The 23,773-nt window shown below is 41.2% G+C and overlaps 1 protein-coding gene across 4 annotated transcripts; it reads left to right on the top strand.

The window, feature by feature from the left end:
* Positions 1–7,654: 7,654 nt before the first annotated feature.
* LOC127307096 (CLIP-associated protein) lies at positions 7,655–23,433 on the top strand. 4 transcript variants are annotated; one of them, XM_051337791.2, is made up of 21 exons: positions 7,663–8,170; positions 9,965–10,120; positions 10,239–10,301; positions 10,899–10,967; positions 11,163–11,325; positions 12,336–12,497; positions 13,516–13,613; positions 15,650–15,724; positions 15,804–15,872; positions 15,945–16,030; positions 16,102–16,219; positions 16,349–16,447; positions 17,620–17,977; positions 18,109–19,895; positions 20,021–20,119; positions 20,747–20,851; positions 20,923–20,997; positions 21,068–21,136; positions 21,257–21,325; positions 21,821–21,922; positions 22,846–23,433. In XM_051337791.2, exons 1-21 carry the CDS (start codon positions 7,835–7,837, stop codon positions 23,002–23,004), a joined length of 4,317 nt encoding a protein of 1,438 aa, XP_051193751.1. In that variant the 5' UTR covers positions 7,663–7,834; the 3' UTR covers positions 23,005–23,433. The 4 variants fall into 4 exon arrangements, with proteins under 4 accessions (XP_051193756.1, XP_051193755.1, XP_051193752.1 ...); XM_051337792.2 differs by lacking the exons at positions 20,021–20,119; positions 20,747–20,851; positions 20,923–20,997; ... (2 more) ...; positions 21,821–21,922; positions 22,846–23,433 and having other exon boundaries at positions 7,658–8,170; positions 18,104–18,356; XM_051337795.2 differs by lacking the exons at positions 15,650–15,724; positions 15,804–15,872; positions 15,945–16,030; ... (9 more) ...; positions 21,821–21,922; positions 22,846–23,433 and adding an exon at positions 14,615–15,586 and having other exon boundaries at positions 7,657–8,170.
* Positions 23,434–23,773: the final 340 nt, after the last annotated feature.

Raw genomic sequence — 23,773 nt, 5'->3', positions numbered from 1 at the left:
GAATCGTCAGTCAATAAAAATAATCTGATGTAAGCTTTATTTTTTCCTTTTTTTTAGCTTCCACGGGTAATGTGTAATTTTAGTGTTGCATCCTTCTCTTCCTGTTTCTCATGGATGCTTCATTAGGAGTCCATCACAACCAAATCTTTATGCATGTAGAAAGGAACCCGTATTGATTTCTCTACTGAACATGCATGTTACTTGAGTTATCTGGATGGGTATCCTTTGTTGCGACAAAAAATAAGTATTCCAGGTAATCAAATTCCTTGGGCCTACTAAGAAAGTATTCAGGTACATATTCTGGGTAATCATGAATGCAAATTGTAGCACATAAGATTAGCAAGTGTACTTCACTGGACTAATTTCATTCCACAACACAGTGTCTTTGTACTGTTTTATTGTTACATTTGTTTCAAATTCTGAAGTATGATTATTGACTGACTGAATGGCGAGTTTGTGTATGTTGAAGAATTATGCACTCAATTTGGTTTTGAGTCTTCGAATGAAAAACATTTTTTTCCGAACACTGTAGGAGAGTTGCATGTATCTATTAACAAGAGAAGAAAGCCAACAGATGGCGAAGTTGAAGTTCGAACGAAAAACATTGTTTCGATCTTTTGTCGGGATGCAGCTATTGGAGACTATTTTTGGACATCGAAATTTTATGATTTGATCTGGACTAATGGCATTTGTTTGACTCCTGTTGTGGGAAGGATGTCAGTGCATGTATTTATAAGAGTTCTGATGCGATATGCTGATGGAAATTACATAGTCAGTACTATGTGTCATAGCTAGAAATCGAGGTTGTGATGCTTTAGTTGTAGATTATTAGTTTATTCTCTGAGTGATAATCTGAGATGTTATCCTGTATTTAGTCATAGACCCTGTTGGTTCCGCGGGTAATTAAGTGTATAGTCATCTAACATGATTGTTGTTTCGTCTTTTGAACTTCAATTGATAAGTACGAGGATTGGTCTTACCTCTGAACCATTGCAGTCATGTATCCATTCTAAAGTATTGTTGCCGAAGAAGAATTATTTCCTATTTTCTATTCATTTTAGGAGTTTATTTGATGAGTAGAACAAAAAGTTTGGACAATGTTTCCCGCTGCAACGAGCGGAGAATTGTATAGTTTCTATAGATACTTGTACCAATTGGGGAAAACCGTGACACTTGAATATCACATTTCAGTTAAGGGGAAAGCAGTACCTTGTCGATGAATGTCTCTTTTCTGAAGGTAAGGACGCCGAGGCCGAATTGCACGGCCAGAATTGGAGTTCCCTGATGGCCACCACCAAGATGTGGATAGAGAGGCGGGAGTGACCAGGAACATCCAGATCCATGGTCTTGGATTGAGGACGGCCATGACGACGATGGTGGGGCGGCAGCTGACGATGAGCCTACTAGGTGTGGTCTCCAAAGGCCCTCGAATGCGGAACTACGACGGTCCTCGCACCGGTGATGGAGAGGCAAGGGAGGGACCGATCTCCGCTCGGTCTTCTTGAGAGAGTGGTGGAGCTCGATAAAGTGGGTGAGCTCGAGAGATTACTCCTTTATGAATATCAAAGAGCTGTTTGATGAAGTATTCCTTCGATTGTACCTATGTTTCTGATTTGGTTTTAAGGGAAAGAAATCCAAAATGTTGTGTTTTTACTAGAAATGATTGTGTACACAACACCAAATTGCGAATAGCCCATCCCAACCACCGGGCTATGCCTTGGTTCACTGTACCTATGTTTGTAGCATCCATGTTTTGTGAGGCAATAATAGATCTAAAAGTAGAGGTTGTTGAGTTGACAATTATGATGGCACAGAACACATGTGTGGAACTTACCACGTAAGAGTAACAAGAAGACCTAGAACTTGGAACCACGCAAATGCACAAAATGTTATCTTGTTATTGCGATCGATATTATCATGTTACATTATGATATTCCTATTTTTTTTTGAATTTCATAGTGGATTGTGAATTATATATGTACATTGAGAAATAAAATTTAAGGACCCGTGGTAACGCACGGGCATTTGTACTAGTCAGATCAAAATGTTGTGCTTCCTTCCCCGATTGCACCTAAAAGAAACCAGATCGGAATCGTCTGCTCCTAAATGGATAGGTATGTGCTAGCCCAGATACAAGTTCCAAGTCTGAGACGAGGAGTCCCCCACAATACGATGTTTCCTTTGTTTCGTATATACAAGAATCCAGGCTCACTTTGATTTCCTACCTTGCTTAGCCTACCGTACCAAGTTTGGTCTCCGGACCTTGTAAAGAAAAACAGTACCACACGCTTGCCAAAAAAAAAAGTGTCTCAAGGGAAGTCTATTTAAGCTCTCATATATACACCGATCGATCGGTTATACATAGACAGCAAAATTGGGTGGCGAGTGAATCAATCGATTTTTTCTGGCATCCGACGAGGCGTCGCGGGGCATATGAGTTAGCGTGGGCGTATGGTGATCAAATTGTAGGCGTTGATCCCTCAGCTGGGCTGTTGCTGGTACTATTGGTAGAAGAGTCTGGGCGAGCACAGCGAGAGCATTCGGGCTGCTCTCCGTGCCGGCCGGCGCACATTTCAACTTTTCACGGACACAACCCTCTGACAGAGTTGCAGATACGCCGACGTCACTGCAACGCTGCTACGCCGACTGCCGGTCCGTCGGCACCGCTCGCGCACGTGTCTGACACCTGGGATACCTGTCGTCGATCCAGGAGTTCCGCTAGGCCAATGGCCTGGCCTTCGTCATAGCATCGAGCATTACGGAGTTCTAGGAGCACGACAGCCCTACGTCGAAGGCCATGCTGTCGGCACAGTTCCACGCTCCAGGCGTTGGGCCGGCGCGACGCTGACGGCCTGGCTGTCGGCACAACGCCACGTGTCAATTTCTGTCTCACTCCGCTACGGCAACGCCGATGGCCTGGATGTCGGAACCTTTGCTACGCTGACGGTTTTCTTACAAGGCGTAGGGTTCCAGGCTATGTGCTGACGGCCCGATAAAAGACCATCGGCGTAGCTCCTGGCAGTCGACACCTAATCGTTTTCATGTATTGGCACATGCCTGAATCTATTAAATATAGAGAACGAGCAATAGCTCGATGGTTGGTGTTGGCAGTGGCCATCCAACCCATCCCAGGTTCGAGTCCCGTTGTGGCCGAATTTCTTGGGATGTCTCACCGGGGCTCTGGGTCCCAAATAAAATCCCCTCCACACATATGTGCCACAACTACTAGCTCCTAGGGACACCCAAATTATATGTGATGTGTGTATAGTTCTAGAGTCTAACTTGTGCACTTGTGGTGTGCGTGTGCGTGTGTGTGGTGTGAGTGTGGTGTTGAGTTAGTGCATAAGTTCAGATACTACAGCTGTAACACAGATCGAGGGGTCTCAAAAAAAAAATCTATTAAATATAAATGCCAAGTGTCGTATATGCACCCAATGTAGTCACCACCTGAACAAGAAAGCATCCCTCTTGTAATGCAAGAAGTTGGCATGACTCAAGATGATCTCCGTGCTCTACGCCCTTGGCAATCACCTTGATAACGGCGTGGCAGTCAGCCGCACACACTCAAAAGCCTGCACACAGATTGGCGCATACGGCCGAAGGAAAACCGTCGGCACAGAGAGAAGCCTACGGCCTATTCTACGCCCACGGTGTTTTCCGCTGCGCGAACAAGAGATACGCCGACGGCCACCATCGGCACACCTGTACGCCGACAACTTTTACCTCTATGCCGACGACAGGTGGCCGTCGATGCATTAATGTTTTCCTAAGCGAATAGGTATGTTCAGCCCGTGTGGACATGCAGTAGCCCTTCGCCCCTTCGGCATTTCTTGATCAAAATTGTAAAAGTGTGGATTAATTATTGAATTATAGGAAAAGAGTTTACCAACAACCGAGCTACATTTGTTGTAATTTTTAGTTTGATTAATGTGTGTAGTTCGCTAGCAGGTGAAATTTTTTCTGAAGTTGTGCTCTTTTTGTATTTAGAAGTAGTGTCGAGCTCTAACAGTCATTTAACATGATACCGTAGCAACGCACGGGTTTTCTGCTAGTAAATTATTAAGAAGGAATCCCGGTTGTGGGTTATCACGGTTGCTAAGCAATTGTGTGAAATAATGTGGGTCAGAAGAGTAATTACTTGTACTTTCCTTTCTTTGTTCGGAATATCTTGTCAAAACACTTCTACTTAATTAATAAATTATAAGGCCAAACATTCTGCTCCCATTTCAAAAAAAAAAAAAAATTACATCCGCAGCAGCCACCAGTGGTGGAATAGAAAGAAGATGGATCCACTACTGTTAGGCGGTACGCATCAATCACGAGCACGTATTTCCAAAATGGCGACACTACTAGAGAACGAAAAAGCTCCTGCTAATAACTTAACACAACCATAATATATACCACTCTCCATGTGATTCGTTGCACCAGGCAGTGTCAAGGGTATAATTAGGTAGAGCATCAGTGCCACTTTATCACACGAGCCCGTGGCCGTAGCATGGCTGCAAATCCTGCAAGTGCAAACCCAATCGCCCAATCAAGGTCGTACCGGTCGATCGTTTATATATCCTGCAAGTGCAAACACTACTACATACGCACGCTCCCAGAATTGCTTCGCGTTTTAGTCGACGTACGTACGTACGCGAGGAGGACCACCAGGTAGCCAGCCAATCATGGATCATAATGTCAATCGTAATGTTGTGCACTTGCACCTACTATGATGACGTTACAACTCAACTAATCCTCCTCGTCTCTATCCTCCTCAGCGCTTGTTCTTCCCAAAAGAAGGCCTGCGCTTTTGCCAAATCGCAAGCACGATTCAGGGTGCCTTTTTCTGCCAGTTTAGAGCGACTAATTTATAGGACATGCATGATGTTTGATACCAATTCGTACTGTACATATTTTGCAATCGCCATGTAAATATTTGAGCGCATAGTGTTTGCTCATGCCGCGCTGCCGCCTACTTTCAAGCAGCCCTAGTTGAACGGTGCGCAAGCATTGACTTCTGCATGTACGGGTCTGGTGAAAGAGCTCAATTTTGCCAAGCAGCTAGGTCACTTGTCCTACGGCTACTGGATATTACTACTTCCTGGAATTCAAAAAACACGTGGTATTTTTAGACATTTTTAACTTGGTCTCTAAGATCTATTTCGATATTATTTTTTATACGAGTGTGTTAGAAAAAGGTAGAAATTAGTGTGTCTGATTTTTCATAACATGTTGGTTTTTTTTATTGATGACCGATCTCACTAATCTCGTCGTTTTCAATTCTCAAATCGAACCAATATCCCTATTGGTAACCATTTGGGCCACTACCTCCAAAACAAACCCTAGTTTGAGGATAGAACTATGGTCTGGTATGGATTCTCGAAACCTAGTATCTGCAAGCCTAGTTACTCAGAGTATGAACGTTTGGGAGCGACTATCGCTCACCTGGTAATGAACTTAATACGGGATATCACCTAAACTTTAATTGTAATTTATAGGTTAGTAGGAATCAAGAACCACTAGTATGAACATTATGTGCAACTGGAAAATATCTGAGTTACTTGGAATATCTCAGTAGCAACTCACGTGGAGGTCGGAGTTCAGAAAGTATGACGACGCAAACCCAATGGTTTGTGACTTAACTAAGCTATAACTTAATTCTCAGTTGACTTAGAATTAGCAAAACCATAGTCCTTTTACATTTCGATGGTCCAAGGTAGAGAAGATAACCTACACGCTTTGTGAAATATTGTCTACTTCGGAACAAACACCAAGCACAATACAATTTATCAGAGACACTTAGCGAAAAAGGCACTTATAACAAGTGTTGAGAAAATATTTTTCTCTAGCACATAGACTTCTCTCGGCATGGGGAAAAGACAACGCAAGAAATACGTCGTGGTATAGTTTATCACGACACTAAAATGGGTTAGGTACCTGAAAAGCAAGACCGACACTAGTTGATGATGCGGCAGGTGAAGAGTGACATGTTGGAATGCAATCTGGAATCTGCGAGTCATTTTCGTTGGGACTATTGGGATCCCACGCCGGGACTGATTAATAGTCATACATGTCCCACTGGCTGGTGTGTCCCACCACACAAGCCGATCAATGGTTCATATATATGCGCATCACTTGTTCAATGGCCCACACTACGAGAGATATAGACATATCACGGTGGATACGTGGGACGACTCATCACAAAGTGGCTACATTTATTTTGTACCAGTGGTTGACTAGTCGTGGCGCATGGCAAGCGTGACACGTGGTTTTGCACCGCGGTCGATTCCATACCGGCATAAAATTGAGTCGTGGTATGTGGCAGGCAAGTGAGACGTTATTTATTGTCGTGGTAGGTAGGTCCGATGTGGGAGACGGATCAAGCATGCCCATCGTTATTTAATGCATAGATTGATCAATAGTCATGCACATCCTGCTAATTGGTGTGTCCCACGAAACACGACATGGAATCTTCATGTCATTTTTTGTGGATATATTGGAATACCATGTGTAGACTGATTAATAGTCATGCACATGCCGCTGGCTATTGTGTTCCACCAAAGAAGCCGAAGCGATCCCCACTCTCCACATCTTCCCAGTAAACCCTAGCCACACTCTCTTGCTCCCCTCGCAACCCAGTGCTCAAGCTCAGGACATGTAAGATTTCCATGTAATATTTTCTTGGGTACATGTACCATCTTTGTTGCCCAGATGAAGTCATGGAGAGTCCTCCACCGATGTTCCCGACCAACTAGTATGTTCTTCAAAAATTATTTTCTTCTCCAAAATTTAAGTTCATCCCTCTCTTACTTCCTCTTCTCATGACTAAATACGTACATATTCCTCCTCTGATCCACCATGACATGACATGTAGAACAGTGGTTGCTCAAAACCATTTCTAAGACAAAGAAAAAAGATCCTAAATGCGGTGGAGGGTTTTCTCTTAGCCAAGAAGTAAATCATCCTATTTTTGTACTTAGTTTGATATATTTAGAAACCACTGAAAGATGAGGGGATGAAAGTTCCTATTTTTTAGATGCATACTTAAGTTAATAAAATATAATTTAAATCTAAATAAAATTAGTGGAAATTTTAGATTTGGATATGTGCTCATTGACAATATGTACATATACAATATTGTCCACATAAGATTAACTGTATCGAATAAATAAAGTAGCATAGTTTCCATTCATTTTTCCCATCAACCTAATATACTAATCATGTTCTTCGTAGGAAAATAAGGATTTTACAGGGTTTTATTGCCCTCAATGTGAGGGAGTTTATTTAAACTGCAATTTTGTTGAAAGAGTGTTTTTAAAAGACTGGATTTTTTATATGCAAGACTAGATGTTTAAGTCTAGGGCTTACCTACTAGTGCATGTTAATAAATCTCAATTTTTTTTGTATTCCGATTCATATCACTTATCATTGATATGGACTAGCGACAAATAATATGAATAGGAGTAGATGACTTGGGATTAAAAGTGATTCTCAGATATTAGGTTCGTAGGTAGACTATAATAATAATTACAAATTTGTAATTTGCAGTACTAATTGGTTCTCAAAATACACAAGACGTGCCAAAAATCGCGATACACCCCTACAGAGGTGCAAAGCAAAATATCATAAACTAGCAGGGACATACGTGCGCAAACAACTATCCAAACTCTGTGTACTGTACTACTGTCTGTCTCTGCACTCTCGCTCTTCCTTTTCTCTCTCAGATCCGACCACTCCCCTCACCACCGCCGGTTTGCCTTCCCTACCATTCCCCGAACTCGCCGGCAATCCTAAACCCAACTACCGCTACTCGTCGGCGGCGGAGGAGGAATCATCGCTGCTGGCGGAAATGGAGGCGGCGCTGGAGGCGGCGCGCTCCAAGGACACGAAGGAGCGTCTGGCCGGGGTGGAGCGGCTGCACGAGGCGCTGGAGGCCGCGGCGCGGCGCGGGCTGACGGCGGCGGAGGTGACGTCGCTGGTTGACACCTGCATGGATCTGACCAAAGACGCCAACTTCCGGGTCGCGCAGGGCGGGCTGCACGCGCTCTCAGCCGCCGCGGTGCTCGCCGGCGAGCACTTCAAGATGCACCTGAATGCCCTCGTTCCTGCCGCCGTCGAGCGCCTCGGCGATGGCAAGCAGCCTGTCCGTGACGCTTCCCGGCAGCTCCTGGTCACGCTCATGGAGGTCAGCCGCCCGTTAGCTTATTATTCACTGTCGCCTGTTTTGTGCTCTCTGAGCTGGGTGCTTCAGGGGAATGTGGGTTTCGATGCTGGGTGGTCGCAGGGAAGTATAATTCTAGCAGAGTATCCGGTGTTCAGCCTATTGAGATTGCACCACTTTCGATGTGTCTGTACTGTCAAAGTGGATGAGAGAGGGTGGAACTCTGGGGGGTTGGTGGCACCAAGCCTTTCTAGCTAAAACAGAATTTGCTAGTATCTGTTTTAGATGTGACTGCGGTTACAAATTCGAGTTCTTTAGAGCAATTAGCTGTTCAGTGATTTGGAATTTGGAAATATTCTGCTTTGGACTCCAATAGAACACCAATTTTGAGTTATGATGAAGCAGGTGTTACATTCTTAAGGCGAACTATTTTGGTTGCTGGTGTGAATTAGCAGTGCATGTGGGCGAAATGATCCAGTTTTGTATGGGTTCTCCTGTCTTCTTAAGTATATCTAGACTATTGAAGCAGAACTAGAAGTATGTTCCATTCGTGGTATTCTCTGGGAGTGCCTTCCACTTCCAGATTACTATAATGTTGGTATGTGTGCACGTTCGCTCATCATTGAGCCATGCTATCCTATTCTCTCCTATCCCTGCAAGGCTTCACATTTAGGTTTCTACTACAGGGACCAGGTGTATCCGCTCCACTCTTGAAAACATCATTTCAGCGGAATTCTAGCGTTAACCAAATGGCTTAGATGATAATTTCTCTTTTCTAGTGAAACGAACGCACTTTACCTTAGCTGAGGCTGAATGTTGCAATATTTTGACTGAATGGAAGCACATTTGGATTTGGCGACATTACATAACACTCTTTAGTCGACCAATGTTTACTTTGCCGGCTGGATTGAGTTGGACATCTGGACTATAATATATGTATCTAGACATGAGCGGTTAGTGTATTTTGCTTTTCAGTGGAAGAATATCTTGTCGCTTAGGTGCTTCATGGTATGTGTCTTTTTTGCTAGTATAGAATTTAGCCAAGCAGAAGTAGCAAATAAAACTATTAATTCCATTTTTCTTCTGTATGTGGCTGCTTCTTTTGTTGCAGTTATACGCGACGCTGCAGATTGCACTGACGTGATATTTATTTATTTTGAGTTAATTACTACAGAATTTCATCCCTGAACTATTGCCTGCAAACTCATTTTCGCCCCTAAACTATGAAAGTGACCAAATTGTTCGCTGAACTATGTGGTGCGGCACATCTTTGTAATCCTGCCCATGTGGCAGTACACGTGGCATACCCACTCCATGTGAAGGACTGGGATGCATGAGGACATTCTGCACACGCGAAACCCCAAAATTCCCAAGGAAAGTGGCATTGGTAAACGAGTTATAGTGAATCAGGGACAAATTTCTATGCGAGAAAGTCCAACAACCATACTACAGCTATAACACAAGGAATGGTGGTACAATGCAGTCCTTTAATCACATGCATAATATGTCTTGTCCTTCTATTGCCTAGTCACATTGGAAAGAGGTCGAGAATGAACCATAACGGGTAGTTAAGGAACCAATTTGGTGATAATGGTACTTTAGGGATGAAAATGCGGTTCGTGAGTGTGTGTGGTAGTTCGGGACGAAATTGGGTATTTACTCTTTTATTTTTGAACACTCTTCCAAAGAAATGCCCTAGAGTTGCACTGAAGTGACTAATTTGTCATACTAATTATCATTTCTCTTCACATGAAGTTTTTTTATCCCATGGTTACCTTGCCGGGTATTATGAACTGATTTTCGTCTCTCCAATCTCAGGTGTCTTCTCCAACAATCATTGTTGAAAGAGCTGGAAGTTATGCTTGGACTCACAAGAGCTGGAGGGTGCGAGAAGAGTTTGTTCGCACCCTTGCGACAGCAGTTGGGCTTTTCGCTTCTACAGAGCTCCTTCTACAGCGAGTGTTTCTTTCACCTGTATGTCAGAATGTTTTTTCTTATTTGATATGGATTTTTTTGTACTATTAAAAAGTGTTCCCTTTATTTTCTTGCATAATTGGCATCTCTAACTGCTAGTTTTGTTTTAACTTCACAGGTCCTGCAATTGTTAAATGATTTGAACCAAAGTGTTAGAGAGGCTGCAATCTCCTGTATTCAGGTGGTTCATTACAAACCTTTATGCTTTTCAGTTACTTATGCATTTCTTTCTTCAAATTGCACTCCCTCTTTCTCTATTGTGTAAATTTTTTCATTCGTTTTTGTTTTCTTTCGTATTTATATTCTTGTTACAGTTCCACCCTTATGATTTTAATTGGATTGTACAGTATGGTGACCTTCTTCTCTTGCAAAGCTATTTGATTTCATGAAATGCAAATTATATGTTTGGAATTTTGAATGTTCTCTTCTGATTGTGTACCTGTTTTCCTTTCTCGTACTCAGTTTCTTCCATTTCTACATTCTGCATTTCACCCATACACTTCTTTGACTAGTTTAGGCAAGAAGACAGCACTACTTATACCATGTGGCTACTTGCCACATGCCAAAGTTTACTTTAGGTTGGTACCAACCATATTGATGTTGAAAACAGATCAACACTACTGTTGTCATGCAATTTACCTATATCCAAATGCAATACTCAATGTTTTCTTCTTTTTCTGCTATTGACTTCTCCTGAATCCCTGATGCTCTGCACATATATTTTATTTAAACATTTCATCCTTAATCGAATAATTTGCATTCTCTATTTTCACTACAGGAGATGTACAAAAATATGGGATCTCAGTTCCATGAAGAGTTACAGCGCCATAACCTACCTTCTTATATGGTAATCAACTAACTAATGCATGTGGTCCATTACTACTTTACCATGGTTATCTGATCTCTCCGTTATTATAGATTTCTTTCGTCGTGATTGTTGCATTTTTAGTAAATTACGCTTGAGCTCTGACCTTGCCCCGAAATTTAAAGCTGTGCTTGACATCGTGATTATTCATCCTTTTGTCTCGTTTGATGTTTTCAGCTAAAGGAAATAAATTCAAGATTGGATAAAATAGAACCAAAGGTTCCCTCATCTGATGGGGCCAGAGTGCAATATAGGGCCATGGAAAGATCTGTTAGTGCTCATCCCAAAAGAAGCAGTCCAAGGAAAAAAAACACATCAAGGGAAAGCACATTATTTGGAGGCAAGTTTTATTTTTAGCCTGTTGGACGAATCCATTCTATTTGATTAGTATTTTTTGTATGACCAAAAGTGTTAACAGATATTTTAAGTAGTGGCTTCTTTTTTATGTGCATCTGAGTTGATTTTCTCAGTCCTAGATGGTTCATGGTTGTTGCTGCAAATGGTGTCGACCGCGTTTTTCTTTTTACCTGGAGCTATCGACTGTCTTTGCGATGACGTTCCCAATATTTAGTCCCTCCTATTGCAGCATGCGGACCATTATTTAATGGTTGTTGTACCTAGAGTCTGCCATTATTCAGGACATATTTATATGTTTTGCAGAACAACAATATTTGTTGCTATAATGAGTATAGTTTAAGTGCATGCTCAATAATTGCAGACTTTTGAAAGATGTTTGGTTAGAAGGGTTACCAAATCAAGCTGAAATGACCAATTTATTACTGCTGATTTGGTTCATATTACCAGTCTTTGCATGCTCAGTGCACTACTCAACATGGCACTCCTTTTGTATTCATGTACAGATAATGGTCACTAAAAGGCATTTAGTTGGTTCATGACTTCAAAATTCTGACTGACAGCAGTGGTAGATGCCACTCGTGGATCCACTGACATACTTAAAAGTGTAAATCCCATGTTTCCTTCACAAACTATGCTTAGATATTAACCTCAAAATATTTTGACTGATAATTATTGGCAACTCTGTTCTGGACCTTGCATTGATTAAAATATTTATAGTTCATCCACTCAATGTGAATAAACGCATTTGTCCCTTTCAGAGGTTCTCTATGTACTATCTTATGGATGCCACGATTAGAGACACCATCATCATTTCTTTGCTTGGTATATAAGGTAGAGGCCTCTTGTTCTAGTATTTAGCAAACAAAGTTCAGTAGTCAAAAGTTGTTATGACGATACTAGTTTTACGCTAAGTTGCTATTTCCGAAGTTTTGTGGAAGTACAAACACATCACGATATTGATGATGTATGGTGTGATTTTGTGTTATTTTTCAGGTGATACAGATATTACTGAAAAACCAGTTGAACCCATAAGAGTTCATTCAGAGAAAGAATTAGTTAGAGAGATTGAGAAGATTGCATCTGCCCTTAATCCAGAGAAGGACTGGTCTATACGTATAGCTGCAATGCAAAGGATTGAAGCCTTGGTTTATGGAGGTTGATCTGTTGTCTCCCATGTCCTATTTTCCTACTTACATTTTTGTTGTCATTAAGTTGCTTTCTTCAGAAAAAAATACCTGTGTCAGTATTGAAATTCTTGCCACATGTGAAAGCTAACTGAGTGGAAATCCAAAAGTAGTTTATCCTATTTTTTAACACCAAGGAAAATAATAGAATAGATCATCAGTTTCCTTTCCCAAAAGATAGGCAGGATGCAGCCTAACGGCTTAGCCAAGTCTGGATGCTGGAAACCATACTGTCCATGAGAGAGACACTTTCCTTTGCATCCTCTCGTGTCATTGCAGACGTGTTGCAACCTCAATATGACATTAGTGAGCATGGTGCCTTTTCGCCTAGTAGAAAGAGAGAGATGGGAATGGGGTAGGTTGGACTTGGAATGCAGCCTACCTCCATGTTGCGCCGGAGTTGGACTGGGGAGTCTTGTAGCAGAGAGAGCAAGAAGGCAGCGGCAAAAGAAACTAATATTTTATAGCTTGGCATTTTCCTAAATGCAGTGGTATATCTCCGAGGTGGATTTCGTAGTGGCATATCTCGTAGTGGCATATAGTTAAATCATCATGGACATACGTGTCCGAGCTGGAGAAGTTCAAGGACTTAAGTGGCATGATTGTGGAAGTTCAGGGACATCATGGTGGTGCTAGTGCTACACCAATTTTTTTCTTCAAGTAACTGTAGATGAACATTGTTGTCACAGTAAAGTAATTTTAACAACATAACATAGATCCTTAATATGATGACCCATTGACTGCCCATGAATTTTATATTTTAAATATCATATCGCCAGTTTATATCTCACAGATGCAAACTGTTAAGTGTTAAGCATGTAAGCTGTATAGACTAATAGATTGGATAGTACAACGAAATTATATGGTTTTATCATTATGTTACACTTTATATCGTTTATAGGATTGACTGGTCAAATGTTTATGTTAATATTTTCGTCCTCTCTAGATAACATGATTTTACATATTTTACTTGAAACCTTTTGTATCAGGCGCAATTGATTACCCATCATTTTTCATGCTCTTGAAGCAGCTAGTTCATCCATTGTCCTCTCAGCTATGCGACCGACGGTCTAGCATTGTAAAGCAGGTACAATATTTTCTTGCCTTTTGATCATTATTGAATTTATTGACAACTGAATATCTGAATGCTGATATTATTCTTGCGAGTTGCGACAGAAATACCCATCTTCCTGAAATTACCGGATCACCTATATGTCTGTCCAATTTGTCTGTCTGTCCATGCCCGTCCATCCGTCTATCTGTCGTAAACCGTACTTTTATGGGTGAATGGTCATACTATATCATGTTCTCAACCATGCAATGAGCCTTGAGATATCTGCAAATTACTCTCCCCATGTGAGTAAATGGGGGGTGAGACATGGCACAGATCTTAAAGGCACATTGAATGAGTACTCACCCACACAAGCACAAGCTCCACTCTACAATACCAACACTAGCAGAAAATCTGTTCTAAAACTAGGATCGGCGTAAATTGCACATGTCTAAGAACTTGAGAGGTGGGTGCAACTGGGTACAAGAGGCAGGACAAGTCGGGTGGAAAAGACTCGCCATATTCGGGTTTTACCTCGCCTTTGCCTCAAGTGTGGCGACATCGGCATGGAGAGCGACACTATCCTGGCCCTGCACTGCTGCTCCACCACGGTGCTGCATCTGTAGTGCCACCATCTGAGTAAGTGGTTGCAACCGCTGTGGTAGGTGAAGATTTGCATGTGGTTGGGGTACCTAGTGTAGCGAAGGTGTATGAGGCTGTCGACGCGAACTGTAAAGGCATGTCGAAGAGGGACCTAATGGGCTCAGGTAGTCAGGTGAAGCGATGGGAGGCATGTGCTTCAAAAGGACAAGAGAAAGAAATAAAAAAAGAGCAAACCACTGCAAAGTGTGACTGAGTCATGCCATGGTGGCACCGAATTGCACATCAGGTGGAGTTTGTACCTCACTGGCTGTAAATGAGCCTCCAGTTCTTTTACCCACTTGCACCCACCTCAAGTTTGTAGACCTGTAGTGCAATATATTCAAGAAACATGTATAGTTGATCATATTAAGAGTCACAAAATCACTACGATACAGTGTATACTATTGTAGGTAAACCTGGGACTGGACCTGCACCGTACAATACTCCAATGGACCTCGGACCTAACTCACATTGGACCATGTTGGACTGGACTATACTGGAGCTGGACATCTGTTCAACTAAGATCCAATAAACAATGGATAATGTTGAGCTCAGGGGATATGCTCCATCCAAGATCCATTGGACGTTGTTGCTAGCGATTGAGTCGTAGTACTCTTTGCTTGGTGCAGTACGTAGGCGCCGCCAATGCTTGACTTGTATACTGATCAATGTATAGAAAACATCATGTAAAAAACTAGCTATCCATTGACTAGATTAGCTAACTAGTCTCCATGTGAAGTTGGCCCCACATGAAGTGCGGCTCCAGGTCAGGTAGCAGCTAGCCTGGTCACCTGCTCGATTGTTCTAGTTCCGCGTTTGTGGTGGGTCCGTTTGGATTTGGGTATTCTTGGACTTTATATGTGGATTTGCATGGACTTGGATGTTATTCATTGTTATTTGAACTGGATGTGGACTGGATCAATTATATTTGGTCAATAGTTAGGTAGCTTGATTTTGGACTTGGACGTGATCCATTTCCAGGTTGAATTTTAGGTAAGACTAAGTGTTCCACAGACCATGATACAGAATCACTAAGGTTACCAGTTTCATCCCTAGATTTTAACATGGTTCCAAAGAGCTTGGACTCATCTACTATTATATACTGCACCACGACTGAAATCTTTAACTCGATGCCCCTCCTTACAGTGTAGAAAGGAAACAAGAGAAGCTTGTTCCAGCTTATTTATTGTGGTTCCCTCGGATAAACGAAAAAGTTTTTTTTACAAGGTTATGCACAGCGCATACTTCTGTATTGGAATTCCGCGCCTCTTTAGTTGTGACCACTAAATATCAGTTCAATCTGAAGTTGTTTCATTTTGTAAGAATGCAGGTGTTGTGATTTTCTTGTAGAGCATTTTCTGGTTAAATCTGCAATGACAGGGCAAACTTCTTGGTGATGAGAACTTGCTGACTAGGTTTTTTTTCCTCAGGCGTGCCATCTACTTAATGTACTATCGAAGGAACTCCTCAGTGACTTTGAAGCATGTGCTGAAATATTTATTCCGGTAATTCTAGAAGCTTTTTCAGTGTTATGCACCTGTTCCCTCCTACTAATATGGCTAAACATATTAACGAAATTTTCAGGCACTTTTTAAGCTTGTTGTCATAACTGTGCTTGTAATCGCCGAATCTTCGGACAACTGTGTCAAAACTGTGAGATTCCTTCCTTCGTGTACTGCACGGACACTTCCTTTCATTACTTTTCTGACATGCAATATCTTGCAGATTCTTCGGAACTGCAAGGTTTCACGTATTGTTCCTCTTATAGCTGACACAGCAAAAAATGACCGCAGCGCAATCCTCCGTGCTAGGTACTTGTGCTTCGCATTCTCTCAACATATATGGGGTTTTAAAGCTACTTATATATTTCTTCCTATGACAGGTGTTGTGAATATGCGCTCCTAATATTGGAATATTGGGCAGATGCTCCAGAAATACAACGCTCAGCTGATTTGTATGAAGACCTAATAAAGTGTTGCGTGGCAGATGCAATGAGTGAGGTAGGAGTGTAGGACTAACCACATCTATGTTTCCTGATTAAGCATTACTGCAATACTGTTATGCTGAAAACCTGATAGTTGTGTTAATTTGTGTTACTTCGTGGTATCTATGACATGCCGCAAACACAGGTTCGTGCAACTGCAAGAAGTTGCTATAGGATGTTCATAAAGACATGGCCTGAGCGTTCACGTCGGCTATTTATGTCATTTGATCCTGCAATACAGAGGGTATGTGGATTCACTTCTCTGCATGCTGTTCCAGATCACAAGATATCAATTACCAAAACCTAAAAAAGAAAAAATGAAGTTGAAGACGTTGATTTTATATTCATTATTGCCATGTACTCATGCATTGCCATTTCAAAAAAGAGATGAAGCAATAGCTCTTGATAGAAAGGAAAGTCCCGTGCAACTATCATCTTGCTAAGGACATTATTTAGGTCACTCTATGAATCTCATCGAAGCCAAATTCTTTATTGTGTTTTGTATATCTTACACTGGGTTATTTTATGTTTGAATAAATAAATGTTAAACAGTAGTATATATAACATCTAATGCCGGATGTTTACTTTTCAATCATTATACAGCCAAGAATTGTATGTAATTTTTGGAAAGTAGTGCTAATCAAGTATGTACCCTGATTAGTTCAAGGCTGGGGAAATAAGTTGCTATTTTAGGACCACTGAATATTTCAAGCTCAAAATTGCATCTCACTATTTTTTTTATTTTTTTTAAGTATATATAAGACAAATTATGTATGAGAACTTGTATTTTCGTCATGATTTGGAATGACGGATTGCAAGCTGTACCCATTAGTGGTAGCCTGATGGCAGCCCGAGCCTGATACACTTGTCTCCCTGGAGCTGTCGTAGGTAGGGAAAGATGGGGTGCTGTGTGCCAGTAGGGTGTGATGGCATAGTGAGATTCAGGCAAATTACTTCGTTGAATGTAATAGATACAGCCCCCACATAGAGTAGTCATCCTCGACTAGGGATGACCATTTCTAAGTATTCAGGCTGATTACAAAACTTATTGGAATTTATATTTATTGATCTCGACTGGCCTGAATATCAACGGGTCCAAGGACACTGGTTTGGCTGTAAAGCCTGATCCATTACTAGTTTACTACTGGAGTCCGGGTCCTAGTTATCTGCGACTTGGACTGTGTGACCATAGAGGATGAGGTGGCAGTGGTACATCAATTTGGTTTGGAGCTGCCCTAGTAGCCCGGAGGCTATATGCGCTCCTCTGCCCCCTACCATGGCAATTTCTGTAATGTCGATTTTCGGTTTGCTGGAACTACATGGATTCAAAGGGTTGCTATGCCATGTACATCAATTTTTGGTTTGCTCTGCTGCTCCCTACGCGCAAGATTTCTGTAACACTGGGCACATTTGCAGATAATTAATGACGAAGATGGAGGCATGCACAAACGGTATCCTTCTTCATCATTGCATGAGAAAGGTGTTCAACTTTCTCGTGCCTCATCTCATGCAAGTGGTACACATTTGACCGGGTACAGCACTTCATCTATTGTTGCAATGGACAAGGGTGCGGCAATTTCTTCTGAATCGTCTCTCCCATCAAGTGCTCTTCTCTCACAGTCGAAGGTAGCTGGTAGACATGCTGAAAGAAGCATCGAGAGCGTGCTTAGTTCAAGCAAACAAAAGGTTTCAGCCATTGAGAGTCTATTGAAGGGTGTAGGCATCTCAGGCAGGCAAAATTTCTCAGCTGTGCGCTCAACAAGCTTGGATCTTGGTATGGTTTATGCTGCTTAATGATAAAATGTGGAAAGGCTCTTTTGTTATGTCTTTATTGCTATTGCTTTCATGACTTATTTCTCTATACTTGAGTAACCTTAATTTCTTTTTCTTTTCCTCCTAGTGCAGGAGTTGATCCTCCATCCTCTCGTGATCCTCATATACCGCTTGCTACACCTGCTTTGGATCGCCTTTCTTTGCAGAGTTCTGCGTTGTTGGATTCATCCCTTCCTAGCATAAATATCAGAAGAAATGGTGGTTCGCGTTTTGCAGATCCAGTGCCTCAGGTAGACACCAAAGAGCGATCAAGGTCACCATATTCACATAATCTATCATCTGAACCCATATCTGGTTTGTCAGTGCCTCATTCAAAAAGATCTTCAGGGAGGCCTCAAGATGATAGCATTATGGATGAGAGCAACGATACATGGCCAAGGCCTGCCAGGCGATCGCCGCAAATGCATACGGACAAACACTTCGCTGATATGCCTTATAGGGATGCCAGTTACAGATATTCGCAGAACAACAATGTTCCGCACTTCCAGAGGCCTCTTAGGAAGCAAGTAGTATCAAGGGTTTCTTCTGCGAGTGTCAGACACAGTTTTGATGATGGTCATGTCCCATCTAATAACATGTCTGGATATACAGATGGCCCAGCATCTCTAAATGAGGCACTCTGCGAGGGTCTTAGTCCAAGTTCGGACTGGGTAGCAAGAGTTGCAGCCTTTAATTTTGTTCAGACATTATTGCAACAAGGACAGAAAGGCATTCAAGAAATTACTCAGAACTTTGAAAAGGTCATGAAATTATTTTTTCGTTATTTGGATGATCCTCATCACAAAGTTGCACAGGCAGCTTTCTCCACACTTGCAGATATTATTCCAGCATGCAAGAAGCCATTTGAGAGTTATGTTGAAAGAATTTTACCGTATGTCTTTTCAAGACTCATTGATCCCAAGGAATTGGTTTCGAAGCCATGTTCATCAACCCTGGAAGTTGTTGGCCGAACATATGCTGTTGACACATTGCTACCTGCAATAGTACGTTCCCTGGATGAACAAAGGTCTCCGAAAGCAAAACTAGCTGTTCTTGAGTTCGCTAATAAGTCATTCAGCAGATACAAGGTAGACGTTGAAGGTTACAGCAACAGTGGCTTTCTTAAGCTCTGGCTTTCAAAACTTGCACCTTTAATACATGAGAAGAATGCAAAGTTGAAGGAAACATCAATTAAAGGAATCATATCAGTTTATTCTCACTTTGATTCAGCAGCAGTCCTAAATTTTATCCTTAATTTGTCCATTGAAGAACAAAACCTTGTGAGGCGGGCTCTCAAACAATATACTCCTCGTATTGAGGTCGATTTGGTAAACTACTTGCAGAGCAAGAAAGAACGTTCACGTCCCAAGTCCTATGATTATGAACAGGTTGATTTTGGAACTTCTGAAGATGATTATAATCATACATCAAGGAACAGCTATCCTTTTGGACGAGTTTCTGCTAGCTCCACTGACAATGAGTCGGGGAAGAGGATGCATACAGTCCAAGAATCAATATTTCCTATTGGCCGAACAACCTCTGACATCAGCACTGATCATGCTAATCATTGCTTCGAGCCTGCTTCTGAAGCTGAAGTTCTTACAGCAAGTAGGGAATCAAAGAGCAATGCTCGCTCAGTTGTAGAAGCTGCACGCTCATGGGCAGATTATCCTGAAAAATCAGATGCAACCCTCGATGATGAAAATTCTGTTGGCACCCCTCGCCTGGATTCTGGCCGTTTTGTTTCTGTCGGACATAATGCTGGTGTTACAACTGCTATGAAGAATACTCAAGACATGGATCAGTTTCTTGACCTTAGTTCTGTGAAGACTGTCTCACACACAACTAATGGCCCCAGCATACCACAACTTCTTCACCAGGTACTTCTGATATATCATTCTATTTCCCCTTCATCTTTGTTGGTTCCATTAATACTGATATATCTTGTTTTTACTATTCACCGTACTAAATAATGTCACGATTATATGGCGTTGTACCTTACTAGATAAGTAATGATGGCGAAGTTTCATCCCAAGACAAGAAGGATGCGCTGCAGCAGCTCGTGCAGGCTTCTGCCAAAAATGATCACTCTATATGGACAAAGGTATGTAACCTCACCATTTCAATATCCATTATATTTTTGACTAGAAATTTTGACATTTTACAACGTTCTTTTTCTGAGTTTACTTTTTTTTTGTACGACTGGGCTTAACAGTTAGTCTTTCCTTGTTTGTATAAGTTATTCAATCTTAGTACTTTTTTCCATCTGGTGCTAAGGATTTCTGAAGAGTGCCGGGTGGGAGGGAGGGAAATGCATTACACACTGTACTAGAATGCATCAAGTTCATTTTTATCTCGTCGATTTGTTTTCCCTGCTCTCCTTTTCTAACATTTGAACTGAATCTAGTGACTCATCATTAGCTTTTCATTAGACTACTAGGATTGTATGGCCATTGTCTAAAATACTCGCCTGCTTGATTTTTTACTCTTGATGAGATGGTTTCTGTAAATGTTGGATGCTTCACCTTTTCAACAACAGAGAACACTGGCATTTGGGTTCTGTCTAAACAGTCATTTTAGTTGGTGTCCCCCAAATGTTTTCCTGCAAACGCACAGTTACTATAAATTCCTCTGCATCTAGTATGTTACTGAGTTTACTTCGTGTTGTTTCAATATGTTATCATGCAGTGTATGATATTTGTATTCTAATACCATCCCCTTTTCTATATAGTATTTCAATCAGATTTTAACAACTGTCCTTGAAGTATTGGATGCCTCTGATTCTTCTGTCAGGGAGCTTTCTCTATCGCTAGTTGCTGAGATGCTTGACAATCAGGTTTGGTACTCTCAAATCATGCATTTAGGTAGGTAATATTGTTGATTAATATTGTCTATTTATTTTCTCAGAAAGATCCAATGGAAGAATCCATAGAGATTGTCCTTGAAAAGCTGGTGCAGATGACCAAAGATATTATGGCAAAGGTATAATTTCCTTAATTAAGAGGTTTTGTCTTGCTTTTATGGTGCTAATATTTTTGTAATGCTGGTGCAGATTTCAAGTGAAGCAAACCAGTGCTTAAATGTCGTGTTGGCAAAATATGATCCTTTTAGATGCCTTGCTGTATGTCCAGTGTTCCAATCCTACTTACTAATGATATTACTGCAGTACAGTTATCTTTGTCTGTAGTTTTTATAGCTAGCAACTTATACTACTGTACATGTTTTTTTGATTATGCTGCAGGTTATTGTACCCTTGCTAGTTAGTGATGATGAGAAGACACTTGTCATGTGTATCAACTGCTTAACAAAGGTATCCTAGTTTCACACTGTAATCAGCTAAGAGAACAATACCATTATATTATTTATTTGAAGAATCATGTTTCAAGTGCTACATTCAGAGGTTTCATTACCTGATAAAGAGGTTCTGGTTCAATCGACCCATCTTGGCTTTGTGATTATTGTTTTAATGAGCCATCATGGTTTGATGACTATTGATGTAATGGCTGATGGTTCTGGTTCATCTTGCATTTCCTTAGATCTTAGGTCTGTAGTCACCAGGCCCATCAATGGCTTCATGACTATTGATACAATAACCCCAGTGTACACGCATACACTTATTTCATTTAATCACCATCCCTAGATGTTTGTTAGTGAGGTCATATTTCGTATGGGAATATTCGTCTGACAAACCCTATTAAAGATTATTATAGAGTTTTACTTTATCGAGTCAATCACTCTGTCAATTATAGCAATATATCACGAGCAACAATGATTAACTGTTGGTATTCTCCTGGTACTCGTGCAGCTGGTTGGGCGGCTTTCACAGGAGGAATTGGTGGCTCAACTGCCTTCATTTTTACCAGCACTTTTTGATGCTTTCAGCAACCAGAGTCCAGATATTCGCAAGGTAGTTTACCTGTTCTCCTGATGAATGACCTTACAATTTTCGCCGGCAATGCTAGTTTCTAAGGAGACCAATAAAAAAACATGGTTTCATTCACACCAGTAATATGGGCTCCTTGTAGTACCTGAAAACTAGGGATAAGGGTGCTACGATTATTTGAGGCAGCATCCAGGAGTAGGATTTTATGTGCCAACTGTAGTCTCCTCTTCAACTTTCAAGCAGAATACATATGGGGTGACAGCATATGATTAATGTGGGTTGAATTTATCAGTCGACCTAAAATTTAAACATGAAAACCAGAACCCTTTTATGGTCAGTCATGAACTCAGAATCATGCTGATTACCAGCATAAACTGCTTGTAGCTGCTGCATATGCTACCACAGTGTCGTCTTCTCCAACTTATAATACACATAATCTCTTGATTAAGAAATCAGTAAGTCAACATGCCTTCCAGTTTCGTGTTGATACCCAGCTGAAATTTAATCATCTATTCCTGATTTATTTTACTTTTTTTACCGTTGATCTATTTTTTACTTCCTATCCGCTAATCTATTGATATTTTGATTCACGACTTCGCCCTGCATTAAGTTGGTACAAGATGTGTTAGAGAATATTTTTCTTTCCCATACCTACGAATGGCCACAAACATTCTGGCCACTGCATACAGTTTTGGGGGATTGAAACCAGAATTTATTATGCTACAATAACTCTTCATGCATTTTGTTATTATTTTTTACAGATATTTTAGTGTCAAATCATGTGGTTGGCAGCTTAAGTACAGCCCTCTGTTTCCAATTTCTGGTGGTCCATTTTTATTTTACTCATTGTTGGCGCACATTAAGCATGCTTGACATTATGTATGGCAAAATTTACATTTTACGATCTTTGGTGCTCCACATCTGATATCATTTACACTTCCTTTCAGTCTGTTGTATTCTGCTTAGTGGATATCTACATCATGCTAGGGAAAGCATTTGTACCGTATCTGGAGGGGCTAAGTAGCACACAGTTGCGGCTAGTTACAATCTATGCAAATCGGATATCACAGGCAAGGTCTGGTGCACCGATCGATGCAAACCAATGAATATCGTTTTTTTTTTGTCCTCAAGGACATCTGCTTGGATGGGCTGGGATACCAGGTTTCATTCATTTGTGTATTTGTACAGAACAGACAGGTGGTGCTCATGTATTTAGCTGTGCTGGCGTTTCTTGTGTGGCATTGTTCTCTGCCTTGTTTATTTCCATGTCATGTGTGACATTCTACCATTCACACTGTACAAAGGGAAACAGAAAAAACTTTATGGTGCATGTTTATCTCCCATTTTCCTGTAGGAGCTGGTGTAGGATAAATCTGTTGAAAGGAAGATGTTGGCTGTGAATATTTTACCAGGCAGTTTAGTCCAAATTATGTTCTGTTAGAGGTTCAGATTGCCTTCTGTGTGTAGTGGCATGGACCATTGGGCATTGGATCTTGAGATTGCCTGCAATTGAACTATTGAAGTTTGTTTTTGTTCGTGCGTGCCATGCAGATGGCTCTGAATTAGCCAGACTTGCTAGTTGTACGATCTGTATCTGTGATCGAGCTAGGTTCAGTATGAGCAACTGGGTGTAACATCACCCAAGGATGATGATACTTCTTTTCTGAAAAAAATGTAAGATGATACTTCGTAAGCAGTACACCATGACTACATATAAACCCTATTTATACATCACTGCATCGTTAACTGCCTTTGATCACAACTATAGCAGCTAAACATCGAGAGACTGCTCCATTGTAATAAACAAGGGGAGTAGCCATATATTTTGACTGACATGTCAACTAACTTCTATGTCAACGATCATGGTTTACAATG

This window comes from Lolium perenne, chromosome 6, assembly GCF_019359855.2.
Source record: "Lolium perenne isolate Kyuss_39 chromosome 6, Kyuss_2.0, whole genome shotgun sequence".
NCBI classification, from domain to species: domain Eukaryota; kingdom Viridiplantae; phylum Streptophyta; class Magnoliopsida; order Poales; family Poaceae; genus Lolium; species Lolium perenne.
The sequence above is the reverse complement of the archived record's forward strand: the minus strand, read 5'-3'. Positions and strand labels throughout refer to the sequence as shown.